Source organism: Arvicola amphibius, chromosome 4 (assembly GCF_903992535.2).
Source record: "Arvicola amphibius chromosome 4, mArvAmp1.2, whole genome shotgun sequence".
NCBI classification, from domain to species: domain Eukaryota; kingdom Metazoa; phylum Chordata; class Mammalia; order Rodentia; family Cricetidae; genus Arvicola; species Arvicola amphibius.
Genome location: NC_052050.1, coordinates 105,360,514 through 105,387,786, shown reverse-complemented (window position 1 = coordinate 105,387,786; position 27,273 = coordinate 105,360,514). Strand labels below are relative to the sequence as shown.

The 27,273-nt window shown below is 54.5% G+C and overlaps 2 protein-coding genes across 4 annotated transcripts; one reads left to right on the top strand and one right to left on the bottom strand.

Annotated features, from left to right (window-relative positions):
- Window positions 1–2,697: 2,697 nt before the first annotated feature.
- On the bottom strand, window positions 2,698–6,791 carry Nxnl1 (nucleoredoxin like 1). Its single transcript, XM_038324592.1, has 2 exons — window positions 6,466–6,791; window positions 2,698–3,034 (listed from the first exon to the last, which is right to left on the bottom strand). The coding sequence occupies exons 1-2, from the start codon at window positions 6,789–6,791 to the stop codon at window positions 2,698–2,700; spliced, it is 663 nt and encodes a 220-aa protein (XP_038180520.1).
- A 2,827-nt stretch (window positions 6,792–9,618) lies between these two features.
- Slc27a1 (solute carrier family 27 member 1) lies at window positions 9,619–25,333 on the top strand. 3 transcript variants are annotated; one of them, XM_038328754.2, is made up of 13 exons: window positions 9,619–9,721; window positions 11,186–11,353; window positions 17,363–17,757; window positions 17,867–18,028; window positions 18,102–18,171; window positions 18,763–18,854; window positions 18,920–19,029; window positions 21,476–21,685; window positions 21,796–21,922; window positions 22,009–22,146; window positions 22,217–22,381; window positions 22,675–22,821; window positions 24,205–25,333. In XM_038328754.2, exons 2-13 carry the CDS (start codon window positions 11,187–11,189, stop codon window positions 24,360–24,362), a joined length of 1,941 nt encoding a protein of 646 aa, XP_038184682.1. In that variant the 5' UTR covers window positions 9,619–9,721; window position 11,186; the 3' UTR covers window positions 24,363–25,333. The 3 variants fall into 3 exon arrangements, with proteins under 3 accessions (XP_038184682.1, XP_038184683.1, XP_041910953.1); XM_038328755.2 differs by lacking the exon at window positions 9,619–9,721 and adding an exon at window positions 10,264–10,325; XM_042055019.1 differs by lacking the exon at window positions 9,619–9,721 and having other exon boundaries at window positions 11,026–11,353.
- Window positions 25,334–27,273: the final 1,940 nt, after the last annotated feature.

The window sequence follows — 27,273 nt, the reverse complement described above, 5'->3', positions numbered from 1 at the left end:
GTGTGTGAGCCTGGTGGGGGGGGCTGTGTGTGGTACAGGTGAGCAGGAGTGTGTGAGCCTGGTGGGGGGGCTGTGTGTGTGGTACAGGTGAGTGGGAGTGCAGCAGCTGCTGTCTTCCTCTGTGGTTGTTTACAGTGAGTCCTTGAGTCTGTCTCTCATAGCCAGCTGTCTTCGTGGGCACTGGGGATTCGAACTCAAGTCCTCATGCTTGCATAGCAAGAACTCTTACCTACCGAGTCATCTCCTGAGCTCCTGTCCATAATTTGGTTTGGTATTTATTAATATATTGTTTTTGTTTTTCAAAACAGGGTTCTCTATGTAGCCCTGGCTGTCCTGGAACTCACTCTGTAGACCAGGCTGGCCTCAAACTCACAGAGAACCGCCTGCCTCTGCCTCCCGAGTGCTGGGATTAAAGGTGTGTGCCACCACCACCCAGCTACTCAAATGGCTACTTTTGAGGAACTGAAATGAAACCTTAATAAAAGTATCCCTGTTTTATTCAGTGGTTTCTAGCACATCTCCCATGCAGCCCCACCCTGCCCAGTTCAGGAACATTTTATCTCTTTAAGAGAGTCCTTACCATCAATCAGTCCCCAGTTTCTTTTGTGTGCTGGCAGCCCCTGCCTGATGTTTGGGACATCTTCTTCCAGGTGACACCTCTTGCAGCTGGCTGCTGTCCCTCTGTACCACATGCTGTAACCTGTGCCAGTGTGCTGTTCCTGTTCGTGGCCAAGCAATGCTCCACTCTGGACATACTGTAACCTGAGCCAGTGTGTTGATAGAAATTGGAGGTGTGTCTACTTTTTGGCAATGTTAGGAATAGTTATATGTAAGTATGGGAGCCCCTCCTTCCAGCAGTGAAGTTCTACAATTCAAATCGCTGATTCCTATGCTAACTCCATTTTCCTGCTCGTGGAACTACAAAACAGGTTCCCATAGCAACTGTACAATTTTGACATTCCCATAAGGAGTGAATGAGGGTTTCTAATTTTCTTTTTTTTAATTATTTATTTTATATGCATTTGTGGTTTTGCCTTCATATATATCTGTGTGAGGGTGTTGGATCCTGTGGAACTGGAGTCACAGACAGTTGTGAACTGCCATGTGGGTGCTGGGAATCGAACCCTGGTCCTCTGGAAGAGCAGTCAGTGTTCAGTGCTCTTAATCGCTGAGCCATCTCTCCAGTCCCTCTAATTTTCTTTTTTAATTAATATTTTAAAATTCCAGCTGGGTGGTGATGGTGCATGCCTTTAATCCTAGCACTTGGAAGCAGAGACAGGCAGATATCTGTGAGTTTGAGGCCAGCTGGTCTACAGAGAGAGTTCCAGGACAGCCAGGGTTACACAGGGAAACCCTGTCTTGGAAAACCAAAATAATAATCATAATAATTTACAAATTCCATTTACTAGTTGTTGTGGGGGACACAGGTGGAAGTTAAGAGACAGCTTAAGAGTAGACTCTTTCCTTGCCCTATGTGGGTTTCCGGGATCAAGTTCAGGCAGTCAGGCTTGGTGGCCAGCAGGCATCCTTATTTGGTCTTGAGCCTCAGTTTCCCCAACTCCTCCAAGTTGGGAATGGAGGCGGGTGAGCTACTTGTGGAGTCACGACTCCTCTGGTTCGTAGCCTTCTCCCCCTAGATAGTCAAATTCTTGCCCCCAGGAAATCTGGCTTGCCAGCTTCTGTGGACGCGCTTGATGCGGGAGCTGGAATTTTAAAATATTAAATTCCTCTCATTTGCACGCACCATCCCAGTTCGACCGTCAGGGGGCAGCGTAAGTAAAGTAAAATCTCTGGCAGGCGGGTCGGCGCTTCTGCAGAGGGCGATGCCTGTCCCGAAGAGTGGCGCAAGACCGAGGCTCCCTCGTTTGCGACCTGGTCTCCTGTAGCCCCAGGCCGACCTAGATAGCTGAAAACAGCCTTGAACTCCGGATCCTTCTTCCGCACACCTCTTTGGGTTTTTTTCCCTCACGTTTTGTTGTTTTGCACAAAACTCAAAATAGTATTTTTGTTCGATATACTCATTTGTAAGTGTGTGGGCGTACACGTGCCACCATGAGTGAGCGGAGGTCAACACTTGCGGGAGTCGGTTCTCCCTTCCGCTATGGGTGTTCCAGGGATTGAAATCGGGCTGTCAGTCTTGACAGCAAGCGCCTTGCCTCACTGAGCCGTCTCGCCTGTCCCGCACCTGAGTTCAGAGCGCCGAAAAACAGGCCTGCGCCACGAAGCCCGGCTGTGGTTTTTGTTTGTTTTAAACAGGGGTTTTGAGGCTGGGGTTCTAAGGGTAGAAAGCTTGCTTAGCATGCACTAAGATCCGGGTACCGAGTCGGGGTGAGGAAACTTGTCTCTCTTTGGCTGCCATGCCAGCTACTCCTTAGGCTGAGGCAGGAGAATGGTGAGTTCAAGGTCAATCTGCGCTGCTGTCTAGGGAACGTCAGGAACACACAGGAGGAGAAGGCTTATCGGAGCTCCGCCCCTGCACCCGGTCCCCCTGGGGGTCACCAGAGCCCTGCCCCTGCACCCGGGTTCCCATGGAAGTCACCAGAGCCCCGCCCTTGCACCCGGGTTCCCATGGGGGTCATTGGAGCCCCGCCCCTGCACCCAAGTCCCCTTGGGGGTCATCGGAGCTCCGCCTCTGCACCCGTGTCCCCAAGGCGGCCATCGGAGCCCCGCCCCTGTACCCGCGTACCTCTGGGGGAGTCACCAGAGCTCTGCCCTTGCACCTGCATCCCCCTGGGGGTGACCAGAGTCGTGGCCGCTCCGGTCGTGGCCGCTCCGGTCCCAGTCCACATCCCGATCCACGCGGTACTTGCGACGGCGCAGGGGCTCGGTGATGCTGCGCGGCACGGGCTCATCCAGATCCTCGGGCTGCAGGAAGCTGCGGTCCAGCAGCTCCGCCGCCTCCTGCCAGTTGGCGAAGCAGGTGGGTCCCAGGCGCTGGATCTCGTCGGTCGCGTCGCTCGTCAGAACGTCCCCGCTTGGCTTGAGCACCACGACAGCCGGCAAACGACGCACAGAGAACCGGCGCCCGAGGTCCCTGCGAGGAACGGGTGTCAGTGCCCTTGCGACTCTTCAGCTCCCGGAGCGCGCACTGCCCCCACGGCCGCCAGGGCGCCCGAGGACCCGCTGGCTCCACAGGGCACTGGCTCGTAGCACCTTCCCCTTGCTGCCTCCTTCCTTTTGGTGTCCACCTGCTGTACGTACGTGTTTTGTTTTCCCCGCTGCCACTGTGAAGCCCTGGGGGCAGGGATTTCAAACAGCCAGGCCACCCAAGGAATGTTCGGGCAAAGTCATGTGAACTGAGGTCTGGACCCCACTCACAGCAAGACCAGAAGCCCTCCTTGCCGCACTCACAGAGCGCAGAAGGCCAGCATAGATTCTCATTATGAAACCATACAGACTGAAATCTCACAGAAATATTTTTCTTTTTCTTTTTTTTTTTTTTTTTTACAGGGTTTCTCTGTGTAGCCTTGAATGAATGTCCTAGATGTCTGTAGACCAGGCTGGTCTCCAACTCAGAGATCCGTCTGCCTCTGCAACCCAGTGCTGGGATTAAGGACGCGCACGACCACTGCCCAGCTCTCAACTGAGGTTCTTAATCCATGATTCCTGGTTAGTTTTTGTTACTGGTGTTTTGTTTTGTTTTTGAGGCCCGAGCTGGCCTCATGTTTATACAGGCAGGGTGGCTTTTGTTGAGCAATTATGAATTAAGGAGCACTCCTTAATTTCAGAATTTAGGAGGCAGAGGCAGGCTGATCTCTGTGAGTTCGAGGCCAGCCTGGTCTACAGAGCAAGTTCCAGGACAGGCTCCAAAGCTACAGCGAGAAACCCTGTCTGGAAACAAAGCCGAAAATAAACAGACAAAAATGACTTGGTATTTATTAAGGGGTAAAACTTACAAAGTCAGGATTCTCTGCTTGACCGATGGATGAAGATCAGATCCAAAGCAAGCCTAACAGCGAAACGGGGCCCAGGGAGAGGAGAGAAGGGCCAGGGATGCCCTTCCGCATCTGGATAAATAGTCTGAGGCCACGCCCCAGTAGGCGGGTAGTTACTAGTTGCAAACCTTCCTGCAGCACTCCTGATCCTCCTGCATGTCGGCATGACTGTGTGTGCCGCCATGCCTGGTTTATGTGGGGCTGGGGTTTGAACTTGGCTTCAGGGCTGCCACACAGCACTCTAATCACTGCGTGTTCTCTGTGTGGTGCCTGCTTCCATGTGTGGTTGAGCATCTCCTGTGTGCAGTGTCTGCAGATACCAGGAGAGGGCGCCAGAGTCCCAGAACTGGAGTTACAGACGGAGTGAGCCTCTGTGTGTGCTGGGAACCGAATACAGGTTCCTGTACCTCTAAGCCTTCTCTCCAGCTTGTTTTTCTGTCACCTCCAGGGTCTCTCTCTCTCTATGTAGCAAGGTGGGCCTCAAATTCCTGATCCTCCCACCTCAGCCCCCCAAAAAATGTGGGTTTGAGAGACTTGTATATCTTATCAGGATGTGTTGAGTAAACTTTGCCCCATATAGCAGGTTCCTCTATGACATTTATAGCTTGTTATTTCTTCCCTGGGGACAGAAATGCTGCTCATGGGGGGAGGGTGGAACCCCTTGGTTGCACAGGGCAGAGAGTGGGTGTCCGAATCCTCACAATGACATGAGGAATGGGGTCCTCATGACCAGATCCTTAAACTTGTGCAAGAAAATCAGTGAAACGGGCAAAAGGTCAGGTAGTCAGCTGCTCATCGCAGACTCCACGGCTCACCTTCCCCGACTCAGTGCAGACTCCAGCCCTGAGGTGGCTCAGTCAGGGCCACCTGGAAGGTTGCGGCTCCAGGAGCATGGGACTGGGTGGCCGCTGCTGCTACACTGAGTCTCTCAGAACTGGGAGGGGACTCAGGGCCTCTGATTCTTATGATGGCAGCACAGATGAGAAGCTGGGTGCGGTGATGCGTGCTTGTCCTCAGCACTTAGGAAGCTGAGGCAGGGTAATTGCTGTGAGTTCCAAGTCAGAACACCAAGAAAAGTTAGAAGGTGGCTCAGAGGGTCAATTATTTGTTAAAGGATAAGGACTTACTGGGTGATGGTGGTGCACGCCTTTAATCCCAGCACTAGGAAAACAGAGGCAGGTGGATCTCTGTGAGTTCAAGGCCAGCCTGGTCTACAGAGTGAGTTCCAGGACAGGCTCCAAAGCTACAGAGAAACCCTGTCTCGAATACCCCCCACACACAAGAAAAGGATAAGGACCTGAGTTCTGGTCTGGACAGCCCAAAAGCAGGGTAGGTTGCCGAGGGCCCCTGGTCCTGTTGACTGTAGGACTAGCCCTGTCTGTGAGCTCAGGACTCCTGTGGGAGATCCTGGCTCCAAGAATCCAGTGAACTGACTGACGTCGGCCTTTATCTCAACACTGGGAACACGGACAGTGCATGTACACAACACATGCTCAAGGACAGGTACACACACACACACACACACTCACACTCACACACACACACTCTCACACACACACACAGTAAACATGAAGGTGCCTGGTGTGGTGACTGTCACCCAGCACTCAGGAGGGCTACATAAGATCCTGTCACACAGTAGCTCTCTCTGACAGGAAACTGGAAGCTCTAAAGTCGACACAGCTCTATAGTCCTCTACCAGTCATCTGCTCACAAACCGTGACTCCTTGCCCAGTGATGGTGGTGGCACATGCCTTCAATCCCAGCATTTGGGAGGCAGAGGCAGGCAGATCTGAGTTCGAGGCCAGCCTGGTCTACAGATGGAGTTCCAGAACAGCCAGAGATACTCAAAGAAACCTTGTCTCCAGAAACCAAAAACCAAGACCAAATAAAAAAACTGTGGCTCCTCCTCCCTGGCTCCCATCCTCCCTGAGCGAGGTGACTCATTTCTCCTGGACTGTGTGTCATTTCCAAGGGGCTGTGGTGCCTGCTCAGAGACCTTCTTCCAGTCGTGCCTCCTTGTGTCTTATAGATCCTGGAGGCGGTTCCTCTCTCTTATTTTTATGTTTCCAGCTTTGTTAGTTTGGGGGCAGGATCACCCTACATGGTTCAGGCTGTCCTCAAAGTCCTGAGAGTCCTGCCTCCACTATCCAGGGTTGAAAATGCAGATGTGGGCCCCACATCTGGTTTATGCAATGCTGTGAATGGAACTACGGCTTCATGGATGCCGTTATAAGCATCCAGTAACTGAGCTACCGTCCCCACCTCTTGTGTTTAGAGCTGGCCTTGGACTTGTAGTAGTCCTCCTGCCTCAGCTCCAAGTACTGAGATGGCAGGCTCCTGTGACTGCCTCTAGCTGCCATCATGAGTTGTCATGTCCTGTTCAGTGGGCTGTGCTGAAAGGGGGATGAACCTCCCCCCCCCCCCCAGCCTTCTGCACCAGTTTCTAGTACTGGGCTAGTAAACACTCGGCTTCCCGTCCGCAGAGGTGCCTTCTTCAGGAAGCCCTCCCTGGCCTTCCCTGGGGTCTCACCTCCTCAGGTCGTCATGGAACGGCAAGAAGAGCCACTTCTCAGGCATGTCCCTGAGGAACAGGTGCTGTTGCTCCTCCGTGGGGTCCTGGGACACATAGATCAGGGCCAGCTGTGCCGCCCGCAGCACGTAGAACTCGTCAGTGAGTCGCACGAAGAAGTCTTTGAGGACGGGGGCAAAAGCCTGGCACTGCGGACAGGACCCGGCGCTGAAGAACAGCAGCACCAGACGGTTCTCCAGACGGCGGCTCAGCTCGGCTTCCGTATCCACCTCATCCTGGTCGCTGTTGTTTCTGATCAAAATGCGGCCAGAGAACAGGGATGCCATGGTAGCAGTGTGTACGGGGCTGGAAACACCGAGGTGGGGGTGGGGAGACACACGGGAGAGGGATAAGGCCAGGAGCCTTCTTCCTGGTTTCCCCTACCCCAGGAATAGGAACCTCAGAAGCCAGATTAGCTGCTAATCCTCCTGTAGGTCAACCTCTACAGGGCCAGCATTGATTTGAGGCGGTGAGGCCTCGTGGACCTTTAACAGAGCCAAGATGCTTGCAAAACAGTCTGTGAGCCCAGCACTGAGACAGGGGGATCACTAAAAGTTCCAGCACACTCTGGGATATGTAACAAAGAGAGAGAGAGAGAGAGAGAGAGAGAGAGAGAGAGAGAGAGAGAGAGAGAGAGAGAGAGAGAGAGAGAGAGAGAGAGAGAGAGAGAGAGAGAGAGAGAGAGGGGGAGGGACTGGGGCGTGGCTTGGGTTGAGCCCCTGCCTAGAGTCCCCCAATGAGGGGCTGGGGGCGTGGTTAAGGGGTGGAGCCCTGTCTAGAATCCCCCCAGTGAAGGTCGGGTGCGTGGTTCAGGGCCTGGCTTTCATCACCTGCTACATATAAAGCAAACAAAACGATCAACTCCAGTAATGAAGGAATATGCTTGACATAACTCCAGCAATTCTTTCTAAGCAAGAATTTGGTAAAAACTGAAATAAATACTGCAGGCTTCTCCCTTTTCTGTCCCCTCTTATCACCCAGACTACATCTGGGAATTCTGAGGTTTCCAGTACCCCTCTTAATTATCGAAATCCACATAAACTTTTCCAAGGGGAGTGTGTCACTCAAGGCGGTTGCGGTCTGTGCTCTGGGCTCGGACACGTTCCTACGAAATACAAAGAAACCTCTGTTGGCCAGGCATGGTGGCACACGCCTTTAATCTCAGCATTTGGAAGGCAGAGGCAGGTGGATCTCTATGAGTTCAAGGCCAGCCTGGTCTACTGAGAGTTCCAGGACAGCTAGGACTACACAGAGAAACCCTGTCTCAAAGAGAGAAAAAAAATCAAGCAAACAAACAAACAAACAAAAAACGAAAAGCAACAAAAAAAGAAACCTTTGTTGTTGTTTTTGAGAAAGGGTCATTTGTAACCCAGGTTGGTGTCAGATTTACTATGTAGCCAAGGTTGACCCTGATCGTCCTGCTGCCCCACAGTGTGAATCCTGGTTTCTGCAAAGACAGAACAAGCACAGAGAAAGGGCAGGAGTTTGGACAAACATTTGTTATCTGCTGCAAGATGCAAGAACACAGTAGTCACTCCCAAGGCAAAGGCCTAAAGCTCAGGATTTACTCAGGAACCCACTCTGGACAGGTTTAGTTGACGTTTGTTTTGCTTTAGTACTTGTTGGGGTAGGAGTCACGCATGCACAGTGCACTGGTGGAGAACAGAAGACAATGGGCAGCAGTTTGCTGTCTACTTCCACCATGTCCTGGGGATTGAACTCAGGTCGGCAGCCTTGGTGACAAGTGCCTTAGCTGCTGAGCTCTCTCTTCAGCCCTGCACATGCTCAGTTTGCCCGGTCAGTTCCCAGCAGGTAACATCAGAAAGGACAGTCACTCTGAAGGTGTGTCCGCTGCGGCTGTCACCAACACTCCCCACCCACTTCACGGCTGTCCTTCCTTCTCAGGGGTTTCTGTACCCACTGGAGTCTCAGCTCCTTATGCAGACAAGGGTAAGGCTGAACTTGCTGTGTGCCCGCCTTGTTTATGGGGTAAGGTCACTGGGCATGAGAGGCAGGGCTTCCTGCACTAGGCAAGCATGCTACCAGCTGAACCCTTCCACGTCTTCAACTCTTCCAAATGGGGGCTTTCTAGATCCTAGTCCAGGCCATCTCAACCTCAAAGCCTCCTTCCTCACTCTCCCTAACACCAGAATTAGAGGCAAGCCACAAGCCTTTATTTTTATTTATTTTTCTTGTTTGTTTGTTCCACCCATCCATTTATCTATCTATCTATCTATCTATCTATCTATCTATCTATCTATCTATCTATCCATCCATCCATCTAGCTATCTATTCATCTATCTACCTCTCTGTCTGTCTGTCTACCTATCTGGTGTGTTACTATGTGGGGAAGTCAGAAAACAGCTGTTGGGAGTTCTCTTCCGCCATGTGCTTACAGAGGACCAAACTTGCCAGCCTGCTCTCAGCCTTTCAGATTTTAGGGCTGAAGACTGGAGAGCAGGTGTGGGGATTCGATGAGGGTCAAGAGTCAGATGCTTATACTCAACTCAGTGCTCTATAGAGAAGAAGACGAGGAGGGGAGAAGAGGAAGGGGGAGGGAGGCGCGGGATGGTGAGAGGAGGAAGTGGGGCAAAGGGCACAGGAGATGTTCCAGGAATATGGAAACAGGAGGAGGCCGTGAGAAAGGAGGGCAGGCGGCAGGGCTGACTCCCAGACCTAAGCTGGTGGGCCCGTTACAGTACTCTGGGTCTTTACCTGTAAAATAGGGCGACAGGGATAGAGGGAAAGATGGCAGCTCGAGAGACTTGTCAGTGTTGACCCATGGCTCCCTGGGCCAGTGTTCGGGTTCTTCAACAGCCCCCCCATCCCACCCACCCACCTCCCTGAAACCAATGGCAGCTGCGAGCGGGGGTGGGGCCGCGCCTGCCCAGCCTTGGCTTTCGAGTGGCTCTGGAAGCCGTCCCCGGCTGGCTTTCTCCCAAGGAGAGCTGTGGGAAGGTCGGCCAAGCGGGGCAGAAAACAAATAAACCAGCAGGGTGGGCAGGGGGTGTGGAAGGGTGGCTGGGAGGGAGGGACAGACCATAGGCACGTAGGGCCGCTGTGCTGTGAGAAGCGCCCAGGGCGCTGCCAAGGGCTCATCCTGCGAAGTGACCGCCAAGGGCTGAACTCAGAAGTTCCCTGTCCTGGCCTCCAGTGGTAGCTTCAGTGAGAACCCGCGAGGGAGCAGCGAGGCCCGGGGGTCTGCAAGCCAAAGCAGGTCAGCCTGACAGCAGGACGGGGGTACCCCAACGAGAAGCTAGGGATGGTGGCGCCTCTGGATGAGAGCTTAGGACTTTGGGGTGCAAACAGGGCTCGAGGGAGCTGCCCCTGGGGAGTAATAAGGGATCCTGGGGTGCAACAGGGCTTCATGGGGATTTTGGGGCACATGAAGGGCTTGTGTCAAAAAAAGATGGGGACTGGATGTGTGCTTGACACTCCCTGGGATTCTGGGGTGTGACTTATTAAGTTTTGCAGAGGTAGGTAGAATTGAGGTGTGGAGTCTCATTATCTCCAAGACTGAGGCCTCTGTAGCCCCCAGGCTGTGAATTTCGACTCTCTGGGAACCTGGAATGCGGAAAAGCCTCGGGGCTTGGATCTAGGACAAGCTGGATCAAGTAGGCTCCAGCACGGGCAGGTCCTAGGCGGGAGCTGGGGCCTGAGGCTCCGGGGATGGGATCTCGGAAACCAACTGGGTTGATGCGCGCCGGAGCCACGCCCCCTAGAGCCTTGGCCCCGCCCTCAGCACCTGCGCGTTTTCCTCGCCTCAGGGACGAGCTCCCCCCTACCCCCCGCCTCCCCGCACTTTGTTGCCGTGGAGATTGGTAGGTAGCTTGGGCAGGCCGCTCTAGCTTGCGAGTCTCGTTGGCCACAGGCTCTCTGGCCCGCGCGTCTTCTCTATGGTCCTGGCCTCCGGAAGGGGGTCGGCTTGTGCGGAGCGGGGTGAGGGGCTGGGAGCGTTAGGCGGCAGGGAAGAGGGGTTCTGGGCGGAGCTAGGCGCTGGGTGATCCGCACTGACCCGACTTTCCTGTGAGCCGCGACTGACAAGGCTTGGCGGCGGCGCGGTAGGCCCAGGTAGAATCTGGGTCCCGAACGTCAGTAAGCTAGGGGCTGTGGGCGGGCCCCCGCCTGTGGGCGGGGCCATAGCCTCAGCTGGGCGGGGTCACAGGACGCCGCAGAGGGCGGGGCCTGCCTCCGTAGCCCTCACCTGTAGGAGGGACGTGGGGCAGTGAACGCTTGCGACATGGGGGCGGAGCCAAGGCCTCCTCTGGAGGAGGAGCCTCGATCAGGTTGCCGGGCTTTGATTTGAGCCCCTCGCTCGTGGGCGGAAATAGAGACATAAACTGGGGGTGTGGTCTAATGATGAGGGGCGGAGCCTGACGGTGTTGGTGTCCGGGCACGTGCTCAAGGCGTGGGGCGGGGTAGAAATTCTGGGGCGGGGAGGATCGGATGGCAATGATTGACAGCGAGGTGTCCAATCCCAGACGTTGAGGCAGGTTGGGTTAAGGCTACCCAGGAGCCCGACTCAGAAGCAGTGGGGACGGGGCCTAGTTCTTAGTCAAAGCGTTCGGGTTTGGGCGACAGCCTGAGGGAACGCAGTGTCGTCAAGGACAGGGACGCTGCCTGGGCGGGGCCAGGGCTGGGCTGGGGGCGGGGTCCGCGGCCTCAGCTGTGTGCTCCGCAGGATGCGGGTTCCAGGAGCGGGGACGGCCTCGATGGCCTCGCTGGCGCTCCTCTGGCTGCTGGGGCTTCCGTGGACCTGGAGCGCGGCGGCGGCCTTCGGTGTGTACGTGGGCGGCGGCGGCTGGCGCTTCCTGCGTATTGTCTGCAAGACGGCGAGGCGGGACCTCTTGTAAGTAGATGGGGTCATGGATGCATGTCCTTCGGCGAGCCGGAGTCTAACAGGGTGGTGTGAGGGTCCCCGTGTGGCCCAGCTTTGCTTTTATAGCTGGGACGGTGCCCGAGGTTGGAGTGACAGATTTCAGGGCTCTGTCGGGTCCTGCAGGAGACAGACGGGAGTTGTGGAGAGAACTGAGTAGAGTACATGATTGGGATTTGGAGGGCTGTTAGGGTATTAGGTGGTCACCGTGAGAGCCTGGGTAATTGGTAGATGTTGAGAGAATTGGGGGTTCCGATGGCGCGACTGAGACCTCTAGGGCTGACCCAAGTCCAGATTCTTGGAATGAACAGGTTTGGGGTGAAGGAACGTCTTGGGGAGTCTAAAGGACTACGTGATCAAAAGGGTCTCTAAGGAGTGTTGGCCTCTCGGGGGAGATCTCTGTGGAACCTTGAGCATCGTTCCGGGCCTGTGGGATGGTCACTGTATGTACCAGGGGATCTCTAGGGGGATGTCTCTGGGGAGTTATGGTGTACAGAAACCTGGAGGCTTCTGGATGTCTCTCAGGGTTTTGTTGAGGGGAGCTGGGGATCGTTGTAGGGTGACCTCAGTATTGCTGGGGTTCGGAGTCTCAAGTGAACCTTGTTGAGCCATCTGAGTGCCTTCACAGGCCGCCTTCAGGGGCAGACTGAGCATGTGAGGAAGCAGGTTTTCGGGGGACAGCAGGATGGTGTGGAATGATGGGCCCTCACAAGTCGACTAGCTGCTGGAGCTGGAGCTGGAGCTTCTCCATACCGTGGTTCTTGCCTGCTGTCTGCCTCCTGGACTTTCTTTCTGTTTTTCTTCTCAAAGTAGTGGAGAAACTTCATTCGAAGCAAATTAGTGTGGAGTCAGAGAAGACATTGTACTGTGTGACAGCGGGCATATAAGTGAGGGCACTCAGGGCTTTGTTTTTGGAGATGGACTCTCAAGTAGCCCAGGCTGGCCTTGAACTCTCCATAGAGCCAAGGATGACCTTGAAGTCCCAGTCCTCTGCCTTTCGCTCCCCAGTGCTGGGAATGTAGCAAGGGTTTTGTGCACACTGAGCAAGCGTTGCCACTCAGCCCAGGCCACAGTCCTTGTTTTACTTTTTGAGAGGGTTCTTATGGAACCTATCTTCTCATATTTCTTCTTTCTTTTCCCTTTCTCCCCCCTCCTCACCCTCTGTCTTTCTTTCTTGCCCAGGCAGCCCTGGAACTCAAGATCCTTCTAAATCAGCCTCTGGAGTAGCGGGGTGACAGGCAGGTGGTTATCTTAGAAATGAGTGGAGGGAACTGGGGGGGATGGCTCAGCACTCAGGGGCACTTGCAGAAGACCTGAGTTTGGTTCGCCACCTGCACCTCCAGTTCCAAGTGATATACTGCCGTCTTCTGGCCTCTGCAAGCTCTGCCCCCATGTGGCACATATAAACACGCAAGTCCTCAAGCACACACGTGGAAAATAAAATCAGTACTTCCCTTTTTAAATGCACCCAGTGTCACACAGGCAGCATGGACAGAGGTAGGCTGACTCCATATCTGGCTGGCCTCTGAGCAGCTTTTGCTTTTCTCGTTTTTGGGTGGTGGTGTTTTTTTTTTTTTAGATTTTATTTATTATATGTGCATTGGTGTTTTGCCTGCATGTATGTCTGTGTGAGGGTGTTGGATCCTTTAGTACTGGAGTTACATTCCGTTGTAAGCTGCCATGTGGGTGCTGGGAATTGAACTCAGGTCCTCTGGAAGAGCAGCCAGTGCTCTCAACTACTAAGCCATCTCTCCAGCCCTCTTTGTCTTTGTTTTGATGTTTTGAAACTGGGTCTTACTGGAACCAAGGTTGGCCTTAAGCTCCGCATCTCCTGGCCTTGGACATTCCCTGCCCAGTTCTGCCGGCACCAGCTGTCCCAGAACACCTGCCAGACCCTGCCGGAGTCTCCCAAGGGGCCTGCTCTTTTCTGCTGGCTGAGTCCTGGGGCTCTGGATGAAAAAAGCTGAGGCCAAGAGAGGCCCTGGGAAGGGCCAGGCTGGACAGAGTTGTCTTTGTGCTCAGTGTGGGAGTGGCTTGGGCAGCTGCCAAACTGGGTGCCGGGGCATGTGGTAGGGACAAAACATCGGATCCCTGCCTGCCGGCATGGGCCCGCTGGTGGGAGAGACAAGCTGGAGGGAAGGGCTCTGACAGGCCTATCGTGTTGCTGGAACCCGGCCTGCCTCTGCCTCACAGGCCCACCAGCTGTGGCCTGGTCCCATTTCAACTTTTGGAAGAATAGCTTACTGCTGCCCTAGCCCTGTGTCCTCAGCTGACACACCCACCGTGTTCAAGGGTCCTCGGGCAGTTAGTAGACACTAGGATCTGACCGCACTTTGGGTCATCTCTGATTTAGACCCTTAAGCAGAAGGCTTTCTCGAGGTGCATGCATTGAGCACCTGCTGTGTGCAGCATCAGCATCTGCGCCAGTGCAGGCTCATGGAGCATCCTGAGGGAGCTTTGTTCAGTTCCGAGCCATTCTGTCCTTCGCTTGCTGTGTGACCTCTGAACCGGCAGCTTCTCCGTCGAATCCCAGTTGTGACAGTCCTTTGAGTGTGGCTGTTGACAGCACAGTGCTCGGTGTGCGCTCGGTGTGTGATGAATGCTGGGGCTGAGCATCTGCCTGGGACACCCATTTCAGTTTCTTGGTGGTGGTATTTGGTTTTCTTAGTTACTCTGTTTATTAACCAAACTGTGTTCACTACTCTCTGTTCATTCTGGTCCTTGAACATGGTTCCAGGAATCACCCTAGGAACTCATTGTTGAGGAGTCTGCCTCCACTAGCAGCCTAGAAGACACAGCTTTGAGCCCAAGCTGTCAGGCTTTAACTATGGAATGACCATGGAGAGCCAATTTTTAAAATTACCATTTAAGTGTTTTATTTTATTGGATAAGTATGAGTGTTTCTCTCTCTCCCCCTCCCTCTCTCTCCCTCTCTTTCCCTCTCTCTCTCTCAAACCCACACATGCACACACGCATGCGTGCGCACTATGTATCCCTAATAGTGTTCACAGAGGCTGTAAGAAAGTGTCAGATCTCTTGGAACTGGAGTTACAGATGTTGTGAGCCTGCATGTGGGTTCTGTGTACCCCTGAGCTGTCCCCCAGCTCCCAATTTCATTTTGAGTCAGCATCTTGCTGTGTAGTGCAGGCGGGTCTAGAAGCCCTGGGCCCCTCTGTCCCTGGGTGTTGGGATGGCAGGTGTGTGCCATCTACCAAGCTCAACATATACTGTGTGTTCCTCTTTGTACTTGCCTTATAATGACATGCAGGGCAACCACCATGTCTGGCAGCTTGTCTGCAATAAACACCACAGCACCCTTGAAGAGGTGTCTGGGGCTGCTTCCCGGCATGTGGTCACCATGCAGAAGCCCACTGTGACAGACAAAGCCCCGAGGGACCAGCAGGAATGCTGGTGCACAGTGCTGAGCAGGAGCAGGAAGGGCTCATTTAACCTCTTCTGGGTGGTGAGGTGGATGCATAGTAGCTCAAGAGGATTGCCCTCAAGCCTGATGACCTGAGTTCAGTCCCCAGGACCCTCAAGGTGGAGGGGAAAACAGGCCCCCAAGTCCTCCTCTGATCTTCATGCACACAGTGAGTGAGTGAGTACGTTAGTGAAGCTTTAAAAAAAAAAAAAAGACTTCAAATTCTCTTCCCTTTGTGAGCATCCAGGAACAATGATCCTGGACTCACGGGGTGATCGGTGTGCGTCCTGTCACATGACGTCTGAATGACCAGGGCAGATCAGTAGGAGCACTGGCTGTTTTACATTTATTTTGTGTGTGGGCCCGTGTGAGTGCACATGCGTGGAAGTCAGAGGATATGCACACGCCTTTAATCCCAGCACTCGGAATGCAGAGGCAGGCAGATCTCTGCTGGTTCAAGGCCAGCCTGGTCTTCACAGCAAGTTCTAGGCCAGCAAGGGCTACACATTGGAACACTGTCTGATTTTTTTAAAAGATTTTTAAACATTATATTAACATTTTTAAGGCAAGACTTTTGAGGAGACCCCTGTCCTGTAGCCCAGGCTAGCCTCATAATCACTGGGTAGCCTTGAGCTCATGATCTCCTGCCTTAGTGATAACTAGCTCCCTCAGAGGTGACCTTTATCAGTTCCCAGGGCCCCGGCCCTCCTCCTGTTGTACCTCAGCATAGCCCCCAAGCCTGTCTTGAGCACTGATGACCCTGGGGCACATGTGTCTTGGGAACAACAGCCATGCCCAGGCACTGGTACTCCTGTCCCTGTGGGATTCCTTGTGGCAGATGCTGAACCAGGAGAGCTGGGCCTTGGGCCTCTGGTCATCTCCTCAAATCCTGTTTTAACTTCTTTTCTCTTCCTCACCCTTCACCTCCTCTTTGTTTAATTTCAGCCTTTACTTAATCTGCTTAGATTATTTATTTTTTACATGCACAGATTTTTTTGCCCGCATGCATGTGTACCTTGTGCCTGGCTAGTGCCTGCAGAAGGCAGAAGAGAGGGCTTGGGATGGGGACTGGAACTGCAGGTGGTGTGAGCCGCCGTGTGCTGGACTCAAACGCAGGTTCTCTGCAAGAGCAGCCAGTGCTCTAACCACCGAGTAGGCTCTCTACTTTCCAGCTCTGTTTTTTGTTTGTTTGTTTAAACTTTTGAGACAGAATCATGCTCTAGAGCCTTACTCTTCCATCCCCCTGCCTCTAACCCCTGGATGCTAGGATGTCACTCTGCCTGACTTGTTGCCTCCTGTGTCTCCAGGGAGACAAACAAGGGCAGGATGAGAAACGAGTCTGCAGTCCATGGCTGTGGAAGACCCTGGGTGCCAGGGAAGAGACGCCAAGGTGGGGGTCCTGGAGTGTTTGAGCCTAGCGCAGCTGAACCAGGACCTGAGGGGAGCATGGCAGCTGCAGCCTGCGGGAAGGCGCTGGGGAGGAAGGTGCTGGGTGTGGTCAGGGGGCCCTGTTAGAGTGGGATGGGGACGGCACAGGGCATTTTTCTTTGTCCCTTCTGAGCCTCCCCCAGGCACAGAAGAAGCGCTGGACATCTAGGGAGGAGTGAAAGCTGAGGCTGATCTAGCGAGTCCTGGTCTCCATCTCTAGTCACATAAGCTGGGCACAGTGGCACAGCCTTAGAGCCTTTGCACCAGCTGTGTGGAGGCCACTGGCTCCCTCCTCTGACCCACTAGGAAGAGCCCTCATTTTTATTCCTGTCACTGCCCAGTGCTCTCCCTGTGTGGGGATCACCCTGGAGTCAGCAGCCTGAGGGTGTGATGGACAGATAGGGGAGGCCATGAAGGATGAGAGGGGATGAGAGGATGAGGAGGATGAAGGAAGGAAGCTGCTGTGATTCTGTAGCCTGAGGCAGGGTTGCCATGAGTTCAAGGCTAGCCTGGGCTAGGAAGGAGCTGTCAAGGGGGAGTCCAAGGCACTGGCAGGTTTGGTGTCTCGTCTTGGCTAGCCTGTGGTCACTGTCTCAGGGTTCTGTGTCCTGAGGTGATGGGGATAGGGAACTCAAGGGACATCCCCAGAGGAACAAGGATAGGATGTGAGACTACCTGGTGGCCAGGCCTGTCAACCCAGTGCCTCCAGATGCTGAGGCCAGAGTGTGAACTCTAGGCTAGACCACAGTTAGCCAGACCCTAACTCAAGAAAGAGGGCTGGGGCGTGGCTGAGGGGTGGAGTCCCTGCCTAGCGTTCCTGTGAGGGCCTGGAGCATGGTAGTAGGATTGCTTGCTCAGTATGCACGTTGACCTGGGTTCAACTGCAACATTACAGAGAACAAAGGAGAATCTGACCCCTGATGCTTAGACCATCAAGGAAGACTACATGGTGACTAACTCTCACATGGTAGACATGCTGGCTTTGGGGATTCATAGCTTCCTGGAAGGCTGGTAATGCTCCCTACTCTGAGTTATCAGCCATTAAAGGACTAAGCATACTGGATCCCCCAACTGTTGTGGGGTCCCTGAGCTGGAGCTGGCTCTGGGCAGTGACTTTGTCCCCTTCTCTGCAGTGGCCTCTCAGTTCTGATACGTGTGCGCCTGGAGCTGTGGCGACACCGGCGTGCAGGAGACACGATCCCAAGCATCTTTCAGGCCGTGGCCCGGCGGCAGCCAGAGCGCCTGGCGCTGGTGGATGCGAGCAGCGGTGTGTGCTGGACCTTTGCACAGCTGGACACCTACTCCAATGCCGTGGCTAACCTGTTCCACCAGCTGGGCTTCACCCGAGGCGATGTGGTGGCCGTGTTCCTGGAGGGCCGGCCTGAGTTCGTGGGGTTATGGCTGGGCCTGGCCAAGGCTGGTGTGGTGGCTGCACTGCTCAATGTCAACCTGAGGAGGGAACCTCTGGCTTTCTGCCTGGGTACATCAGCTGCCAAGGCCCTCATTTATGGCGGGGAGATGGCAGCAGGTGAGGCCTGGTGGATACCAGGAGGGTGAGGACCTAGGGATCTTAGGCTTAGGGAGACGCTGGCCAGAAATTGCTTCATAACTGTGACCCTGGGCCTCTGTTGCCACAGCGGTGGCGGAGGTGAGTGAGCAGCTGGGGAAGAGCCTCCTCAAATTCTGCTCCGGAGACCTGGGGCCTGAGAGCCTCCTGCCCGACACGCAGCTCCTGGACCCCATGCTCGCAGAGGCACCCACCACACCCCTGGCACAAGCCCCCGGCAAGGGAATGGATGGTAAGTGGAGGGGCCCCTGCCATCTGTCCCCTCTGTCCCTCTGACCACTGACCAACACCTGCTTCTCCTGCAGATCGACTGTTTTACATCTATACTTCGGGAACCACGGGGCTTCCTAAGGCGGCCATTGTGGTGCACAGTAGGTGAGCAGGGTCCCAGCACCCACTGCTCCCCAGCTTCTCTCTTTCTCTCTCCCTCTGACTGAGCTCCACCCATCTCCTGCTCAGCCTCCAGTGGCTCCTAACTCCTCACCCCACCTCCTGCCCCTTCCCCACACCCTGGCCCTGCACCCTTGAAGGTTTTTGGATTTGGAGACAGAATATTTGTTTGTTTGTTTTTCGAGACCTGGTTTCTCTGTAGCTTTGGAGCCTGTCCTGGAACTAGCCCTTGTACACCAGGCTGGGCTTGAACTCACAGAGATCCTCCTGCCTCTGCCTCCCGAGTGCTGGGATTAAAGGTGTACACCACCACCGCCCGGCAAGACAGGATTTTTCTGTGTAGACCAGGTTGTTCTGGAACTGACAGAGATCCTCCTGCCTCTGCCTTTCCAGTGCTGTGCCCTTGAGGGTTTATAGCCTAAATCCCGTACCATTCCGCTTTGGCGTTCACTGAAACGCGTCATGTCGCGGGTCTGTCCTCTCTGGCTCCCACCTCTTCCTCTAGCCCATCGAGGGAGGTCCTTTAAGGCTTGGGACCTTCCCAAGGGGCTCTGGGTCACCTTGCCTCTCACACAGGTACTACCGCATCGCAGCCTTCGGCCACCACTCCTACAGCATGCGTCCGGCTGACGTGCTCTATGACTGCCTGCCGCTCTACCACTCGGCAGGTACGCATGCGCCCCGGGGCGCGGGTTGGACCCTGCAGGGCCCCTCACAGCCACCCTCCCTCTAGGGAACATCATGGGTGTGGGGCAGTGCGTCATCTACGGGCTGACCGTGGTGCTGCGGAAGAAGTTCTCTGCCAGCCGCTTCTGGGATGACTGTGTCAAGTACAACTGCACGGTAGGCCCCGCCTCCTCCCCAGGCCCCGCCCCTCTTAGTGGCGCCGCGTGCCTCGGGGCTCCAGAGCAAGCCTCCAGCACTGGTCTGGATGCAGAGCCCACCGGATCTGGGCTCTGAACCTGCGTTCAACGCACGCCCTTCCTGCTCTGGCTCCACCTTATGGTGCTGGTCTGTTCTCTCAGACCCCACCTTAAACTATAGATCCCACCCCTGGCTCAAGCAACTGCTTGCTTAGCCAATTCCACTCAGTCGTCCAGGCCCTGCCTCTCACTTAGGCCCCATCCACTCAACCAAACCAAGGTGCATACTCCTTTGGCCCAGATATACCTGGCCAACCCCTTGTCCCTTCTGACCAAATCCCCACCCCTTGCAAGGCCACGCTAATTCTAGGCAGGCTGTGTCTCACCTGCACAGGCCCACTTCTCCCATTCAGGCTGCGCTCTGTAAACTAAGCAGTTGATCTAGTTAAGCCTCAGCTACCTGGCCCACTCGCCCACCTTGATGCCACCATGTCTAGGAGAGGAAAGGGAGCCAGCCTGTGTCCCTGGAACACTTTTAAAGGCTTTTTGTGTGAATTCTTCGGAGACTTGGACCAGCATCACCAAAGCCATCACACCTATTCTACAGCCAGGGAAACTGAGACTGCAGTACAGCTGGGGTGGAGCCAGCCTATCTGAGTTCCTCCAGCTGCTGGCTGCGCAGGGCTGGGGACGGGCAGGAGGGTCTGGTGGGAGGTCAGCAGGAGCCATCCCCCAGGACCCTGCTGCCACTGGTGGCTCCCGGAGAGAGACAAGCCTCCCTCTAGTTCATCAGCAGTTCTTACCTCTCATCTCCCAATCCCTGCTGGACTTTGTGCTGCGAGTTCCCACACCACAGGGTCGGCTAGCTCTGGGAAGCCCTGCCGGCTCCTTCCTGTTTTTCATCTTCTCTCTACTCTGGAACCCAGGGTGTGGACCTGGGATGGCTGTTTTCTGCTCTTCATTTTGTTCATGTGGGGGCTGGGGTGACATCAGTGTCTACACTATTCCCCCCTGACCATACTGCAGTATGGTGAGCCTGTACAGGTGCCCACGACATATCCGAGTCCCTTGTCTGGACTCTTCACTGGTTTTCAGGAACTGCTTCCTGTCTGCAGAACCTTCAAAGCCATCCTGTCACCTTGTGTGACAATGAAGAACCCTGTGGGGCAGAGGGGTGAGGGGGTGAAGGGGCAGTAGGGCAAGGGGCAGCGGGGTGAGGGGTGAAGGGCGGCAGGGTGAAGGGCAGTGGGGTGAGGGGTGAAGGGGCATAGGGTGAAGGGCAGCGGGGTGAGGGGGTGAAGGGGTGGCAGGGTGAAGGGCAGCGGGGTGAGGGGTGAAGGGGCAGCATGGGGAGGGACGAAGTAGCGAGGGCAGGAGGGCAGTGCACTGAAGCTGTGTCCAACAAAAGAGCAGAGACAGAGGCCGCTGGCCACACTGCCTCAGGCTGTGGACAACACCTGGCAGGTAGGATTTCGCTTAGCTTCAGAGCCAGGCTTTTACTTTGCAGTCAGGACGGCATGGACCCATGGTCCTTCTGCCTTAGTTTCCTGAGCCAGTGCTGAAACGGCAGGCCAGGCGTCTGGCTGGCTGGCTGGCTGCATTGGCCCGGTGGAGTTTGGAGGGTAGCCCTGGCCTTAGGTGGGATTTTACTGAGTTGAAAGAGACCAAACCCCAGAGCTGGAGTCTAAGATTGTTCCAGGACAGGTGTGAGTTCACAGAAATGGAAAAGCAGAGTGTGAGCTTCAGGCAGGGTGACCTAGGGGGGCTCTCTCTTCACTCTCTCTGCCCCATCCTCTTTGGAAACAGACTGACTTGTGTCCTTGCCAGCCTAGAACTTGAAATGAGCCCAGGCTATGCACCCCTTTGGTCCTAGGATGGTGTTAGAGGCTACATCCCTGTCATCCTAGCATTTGGAAGACTGAGGCGGGAGGATCAGGAGCTCCTGCATAGCCTGGGCTGCATAGACCCTGTCTCAAAGCACAAATTGGCGTGACAGCCAGCGTACCGTAGCCCTGGCTTTTGTTTGTTTTCAGGTCAGCCTGGGCTGCATAGTAAGACCTTATATAAAGGAAAGAAAAACAATACAACGAGTGGGGAGGGATAAAAAAGAATTTGAGGGTACCCAGGAGTTTACTGGAGGTGACACCCTTAATCTATAAGGCAATGGCGTTGTATGTGCCCCCTCGCCAAGCTTAGGGTGCCGAGGGGACAACTGCAGGGGCACAGTGCAATGGCCACAAAGCTGCCTGGGAAAAGGAGAGGCTCTAACAAGGTATGTCGTCAAGGTCCTCGTCAGTCCGTCCGTCCCCCACCCCACCGCACCCCCATTCCCAAGGGACCTCTTCTGCAGGCCTCTCAGGCCAGACCAGGCCCATCTCCGAGCCCCGCTTCTGATTGGACGTGAACTGAGCCCCCTCCTCCCGCAGGTAGTGCAGTACATCGGTGAGATATGCCGCTACCTGTTAAGGCAGCCGATTCGCGACGTCGAGCGGCGGCACCGCGTGCGCCTGGCTGTGGGTAATGGGCTGCGGCCGGCCATCTGGGAGGAATTCACGCAGCGCTTCGGCGTGCGGCAGATCGGCGAGTTCTACGGCGCCACGGAGTGCAACTGCAGCATCGCCAACATGGACGGCAAGGTTCGCTGCTGTGGGGTGCGGGTCAGCACCCACAAGTCTCCCTCGGCGAGTACCTTGCGTGCGTGGGCTGCAGTACCGCCGTGGGCCGCTCACCGTCGTATCCACCCCAGGTCGGCTCCTGTGGCTTTAACAGCCGCATCCTCACGCACGTGTACCCCATCCGCCTGGTCAAGGTGAATGAGGACACGATGGAGCCGCTGCGGGATGCCCAGGGCCTATGCATCCCTTGCCAGCCTGGTGAGCCTGACCCCTGCCCGGTGCCTTGGGGAGCTGGGATCCTCATGGCTCCCATCCTGACTCAGCCTGAATGTTACCCCTTCCAGGGGAGCCTGGCCTTCTCGTGGGTCAGATCAACCAGCAGGATCCTCTGCGACGCTTCGATGGCTACGTTAGCGACAGCGCCACCAGCAAGAAGATCGCCCACAGTGTATTCCGCAAGGGCGACAGCGCCTACCTCTCAGGTGCGGAACCTGTGACACGGCTGGTTGGCTGGATGTGAAACCAGGTCCCACCTGCCCCTCTCCCCTGCAGGTGACGTGCTGGTGATGGACGAGCTGGGCTACATGTATTTCCGTGACCGCAGCGGGGACACCTTCCGCTGGCGCGGGGAGAACGTGTCCACCACAGAGGTGGAAGCCGTGCTGAGTCGCCTGCTGGGCCAGACGGATGTGGCTGTGTACGGGGTGGCTGTGCCAGGCAAGCTGGGAACAGGGGGTGGTTGTGGGGTTAGGAGCCCCAAGGAGTCCATCCAGAAGGGACCCACAGGTACAGTATCCTTGGGCCATACACAATCTGGAGAAGTAGTTGCTGACTAGGTAGAGCACTGGATTGGGAGTCCATTCATATTGCTAACATTGAATTTGGGGGACCCTTAAGATGAGAAGGATGGAAACAGCCTCTTATAAAATGGATATTGTAGGGGCCAGTGCTATCTCAGTTGGGAGGTCACAGAGTAGAGTAGGGTGTTCTAGCTCAGCGTCCCTCTGCAGGAGTGGAGGGCAAAGCCGGCATGGCAGCCATTGCAGATCCCCACAGCCAGCTGGACCCTAACTCCATGTACCAGGAATTGCAGAAGGTTCTGGCGTCCTATGCCCGACCCATCTTCCTGCGTCTTCTGCCCCAGATGGATACCACAGGTACAGCCCCTGCCTAGGGAACTGGTTACTTTGTTGTAATTTAGACTCCTAGTCCCGGTGTGAATGAAGGGCCACCACCTGTCCTGGGGCGTTTCTTGTTTCCTTGATGGCTTTGTCTGCCACCTCTGTCATTGCCACTCCCACCAGGGGTCCTCAGTTGTTGGGATCTGTGTTTCATCCTCTGCATTGTTGTGACAGCTAGGAAGCTGGAGGGCTGTGGGGGCTGCGCATGGTGGGGTTCTTTTTCCAGGAATTGTCTCTCCCTCTTCTGTGCCAGCTGGACAGCCCTTTCTTTTTCCTTTCATGCTTTTCCTGTGGGCCCCAGGCATGCTCAGCTAGAGCTCTGCCACTGATCACACGCCCGACTCTTAGACTCTTATATAAACCGTCTGTTCTCTGGACTCAGCCTCTCAGGTCCTGGGATGACAGATGTGTGCTATTCCACAAGCCTTGTGTGCTGCTGGGATGGGACTCAGGGCTCCTCCATGCTAGGCAAGTGCCCTACCAGCTGAGCTGTTAGCGCCGCTCCAGAGAACTAAGACCAGCCCTGAGGGTCACCTTTCCTTTTCTTTCTCTCTTTCTCTCTCTCTCTTTCTTTCTTTCTTTCTTTCTTTCTTTCTTTCTTTCTTTCTTTCTTTCTTTCTTCCTCCTCCTCCTTCTCCTTCTCTTCCTTCTTCTCCTCTTCCTTCTCCTCCTCCTTCTCCTCCTTCTTCTCTTCCATCTCCTTCTCCTCCTTCTCCTCCTCCTCCTCCTCCTTCTTCTTTTTTTTTTTTTTCCAGAGACAGGGTTTCACTGTAGTTTTAGAGCCTGTCCTGGAACTAGCTCTTGTAGACCAGGCTGGTCTCAAACTCATAGAGATCCACCTGCCTCTGCCTCCTGAGTTCTGGGATTAAAGGCATGCAGCACCACTGCCCGGCTTTCTTTTTCTTTTTTTTCCCCTGTCAGACAGGTAATGGAGGTGCACCTTTTCTTAGTAGACAAGATACTCTGTTTTCTGAGGGTGGTTGCTTCTCCACATGACCCCAGTACTCAAGAGGCTGGGGTAGGAGGATCACCTTGAGTTTGAGGCCAGCATGGACTTGCATCCAAAAAAATAAGATCAACAATAAAAAACCAAAAAAACTCAAGATGGCATATTTGGATTTGGGGGTGCAGCTCAGATACAGTGGTTCAGCTCTGCCTCAACAGCATGAAGTATCCCAAAGTCTAGAGCAGACCTCATAACAAGCACAGCTGAGGGCCTGCCTCTGTTGCCTGAGCTGTCTTGGGAAGTGGAGGTGTCCAGTGGGCAGTGGCCATGGAGAGTGTCCATTGCTGAAGGGAGTCAGCAGAAAGCTGCTTCTGGTACCCAGCTCTGCTCTCTCCTCTCCTCCTTCCCCCCAGGCACCTTCAAGATCCAGAAGACCCGGCTGCAGCGGGAAGGCTTCGACCCACGCCAGACGTCAGACCGCCTCTTCTTCCTGGACATGAAGCAGGGCCGCTACCTGCCCCTGGACGAGGGAGTGCATGCCCGTATCTGTGCTGGAGACTTCTCACTCTGATGCGCCTGGCTAGTGGGATGGGCCTGGACTCCTGAGCCCAGGGCACCACCTGACCAGCAGCACTGGAGGGCATGAGAAACTGGAACCTGAGCGGCCAGGTGTCTCTTCCCCACATCCCACTGTACATCCATCCGGCCTCCGCCTTTCTGTTTTTCTCGTCTCTTTCCCCCACACCCACCAGGAACCCAGCAGACACATCCTGGCTGCTGTGCCCTGCACTGGGACCAGTGTCCAGTGGCCCAGACTGTAGAACCTACCTCCCTCACCATTGTGCCTTAGGAACCTGTCCTCAGCTCCCTGTGGAGCAGGTGGCCCATCCAGCTGACCCTCCCTGCTGAGGGTCTGTAGCTCAGTCCACCGTAGCTGGGTGACATTGGCACCCCCTCCCACTGACCCCCAGTCAACTGGAAATTTTACTTTTTTGTTTTGAGACAGTGCCTCACTGTTGAGGCCAAGCAGGCCTCAAACCTGCCATCCTACTGCCTCTGCTAGTGAGTGCACTACCCTGCAGTCCAGTCCAAGAGGATAACATTTATGCACTATTGTCCCTAGGCCCCCACTTGCCCTCATGTCCTGGAAGCTTCCGGGACTGACTCTGACTACTTGGATGTGACTAGTGATGGCCCTGCCCACATGTGTCTGTTCAGGGGTCCCCAGGTGTATCCTATTGGGGTGCTGACCCTAGCAAAGCTTGAGAGTCTCATTTCACAGCAGGCGAGACCCAAGAAGACTGCTGTGGTGTTCTCTTGGGCAGACCTGGTGGCAGCCCTGGAAGTGCTTCCCTAGTGTGGACAGCCCAGACCTTGTTGCTTCTGGCTCCCATGTTCCCCATTGGGTCATCGGTGACTCAGCTCAGTCACCAAGCCAGGCTTCTGCCACATAATGGGTGTGAACAGCACAGCACCCACAAGCTGCCCGTGATCCTCCACACACAAATGTCATTTAAGAAATAAACATGCTGAGCCTTGTCACCTGCCAGAGCACAGTATCTCTGGTCTATCTCGACCTAGGTGCTTTCTGCAGGTCACACCTGAGCAAGCTGTCCTAGTTAGGGTTGCTGTGATTAGACACCATGCCCAAAGCAGCTTGGGGAGGAAAGGGTTTATTTGGCTTAAACATTCTGAATCATAGTCCATTGAGGGAAGTCAAGGCAGCAACTCAAATGGGACAGGAACTGATGCAGAGGCTGCGGAGGGGTGCTGCTTACTGGCTTGCTCCCCCTAGTTTATATTCAGTCTGCTTTTTTATAAAACCCAGTACCACCTGCCCAGGGATGGCATCTCCCACAGTGAGCTGGGCCCTCCCCCATCAGTTAATCATCAGCCAGTCTCTGGAGGCATTTTCTCATTTGAGGTCCCCTCCCCCAATGACTGGCTTGTGCCAAACTGACACAAAAACTAGCCAGCACAATCTTAAGAAAATTAGAAAAAGTTGGGCATATTAGTGCATGCCATTAATCCCAGTACTCAGGAGGCAGAAGCAGGTGGATCTCTGAGTTTGAAGCCAGCCTGGTCTACAGAGCGAGTTCCAGGACAGCCAGGGCTACACAGACCCTGTCTCCAAAAAAGAAAACAAGAATGAGCATCACAACTCTGATGGCTTGGTCCTGAGGCAGGACTGTGTAAGAGCAAAGACTTATGTAGCTCAGTTCTGGAGATTGAAGTACAAATACCTTTGCCACATTTTAGTTTCCAGATGCCCCATCTTTGAACACTAATGGGAATAACTTCTCCATGTGTGCATGTGTGTGTATGTATGTGTTACAGAGCTCATGTAGAGCTCAGACGACAGTATCAGTTTTCTCTCTCCATGTGTGTGTATGTGTGTGTTACAGAGCTCATGTGGAGCTCAGACGACAGTATCAATTTTCTCCTTCCCCTGTGTGGTTCCTGGGGATGGAACTTAGGTTCAGGCTTGGTGGTAAGCATGTTTACTGGCTAAGGCATCTCAAAGGCTCCATTTCTACCTTCTTAATATCATTAGCAAGGCTTTGTGGGTTAAAATGCATGAATTAGGGGAAGCCATTCTGACAGCAACAGGACCCTGGCTTCCAGGTCAGCATTTACAGACCAAGGGAGCTCCCAGAAGGTGTACCAAGCAGGCATTCAGTCTCTTTCCCTCCAGCTCCTGAGGATGCCCCATCCCTGGACCTTGGTGCCACAGGGCAGGATGATGCTCTGCCTATGGGTACCAAAGTGGTGGAGGACGGGGCATGTGGGCAATGCAGCCAGCTGACAACGAGCCCAGCCCTGGGATGTGCACTGTTACCTCTAAGCCTGGCACAGCAGCAGTGAAGTTGACACCAGGCACAGCAAGAAAAGGGCCCAAGGGTATGTGTCTGTTGTCTCAATACATGACAGTGTTTGGACCTGTGTTCTAGAAGGAACATCCACTTCCAGCTGCACAGTGAAGGGATAGCCAGTTGAGCTGAGGACACATGTCCTCAGCCCTTGGGAGACAGACATTAGGGTGTAAAGTCCCTGGCAACCCTGACCCCACAATAACATCCCACTTTAAAGCAGCCAGAAGAAAACATGAACGACAATATTTTTTTAAAGCCTCAATTTTAAATTAGAAAAATAGCTAATTGCCCTTCCAACCTGAGAGGCACCCGTTATTAACTCTCATGGAGGGGGCAGGCCTGTGAGCCAATCCACATGATTCATGCCGAGGGTTTCTTAGCACACTATCTCTTCCCTCCTCCTCTCCATTGCTTTTGCATCTCCCAGGATGGAACCCTGGTACATATTTATCACAAGCAGTACCCTGGCTAGGCTGTGCCCCCAGGCCCCCACTGGGGGATTCTTAAGCCCCTTCATCTTGCTTCTGAGCCATGTCTAGGTATTATCCAGGCTATTGTGGAACTAGACAATTCCCCTGCCTCAGCCTCTCAGTGAGTTGGCACCACAGT

Bases quoted from the DNA above. Each gene is read 5' to 3' on its own strand.
- Slc27a1 (XM_038328754.2), top strand. From the start codon at position 11,187: ATGCGGGTTCCAGGAGCGGGGACGGCCTCGATGGCCTCGCTGGCGCTC. The intron at 11,354-17,362 runs GTAAGTAGATGG...CCTTCTCTGCAG, and splicing joins ACGGCGAGGCGGGACCTCTT to TGGCCTCTCAGTTCTGATAC. The intron at 21,923-22,008 runs GTGAGCCTGACC...TACCCCTTCCAG, and splicing joins ATGCATCCCTTGCCAGCCTG to GGGAGCCTGGCCTTCTCGTG.
- Nxnl1 (XM_038324592.1), bottom strand. From the start codon at position 6,791: ATGGCATCCCTGTTCTCTGGCCGCATTTTGATCAGAAACAACAGCGAC. The intron at 3,035-6,465 runs GTGAGACCCCAG...CGTTCCTCGCAG, and splicing joins TTCCATGACGACCTGAGGAG to GGACCTCGGGCGCCGGTTCT.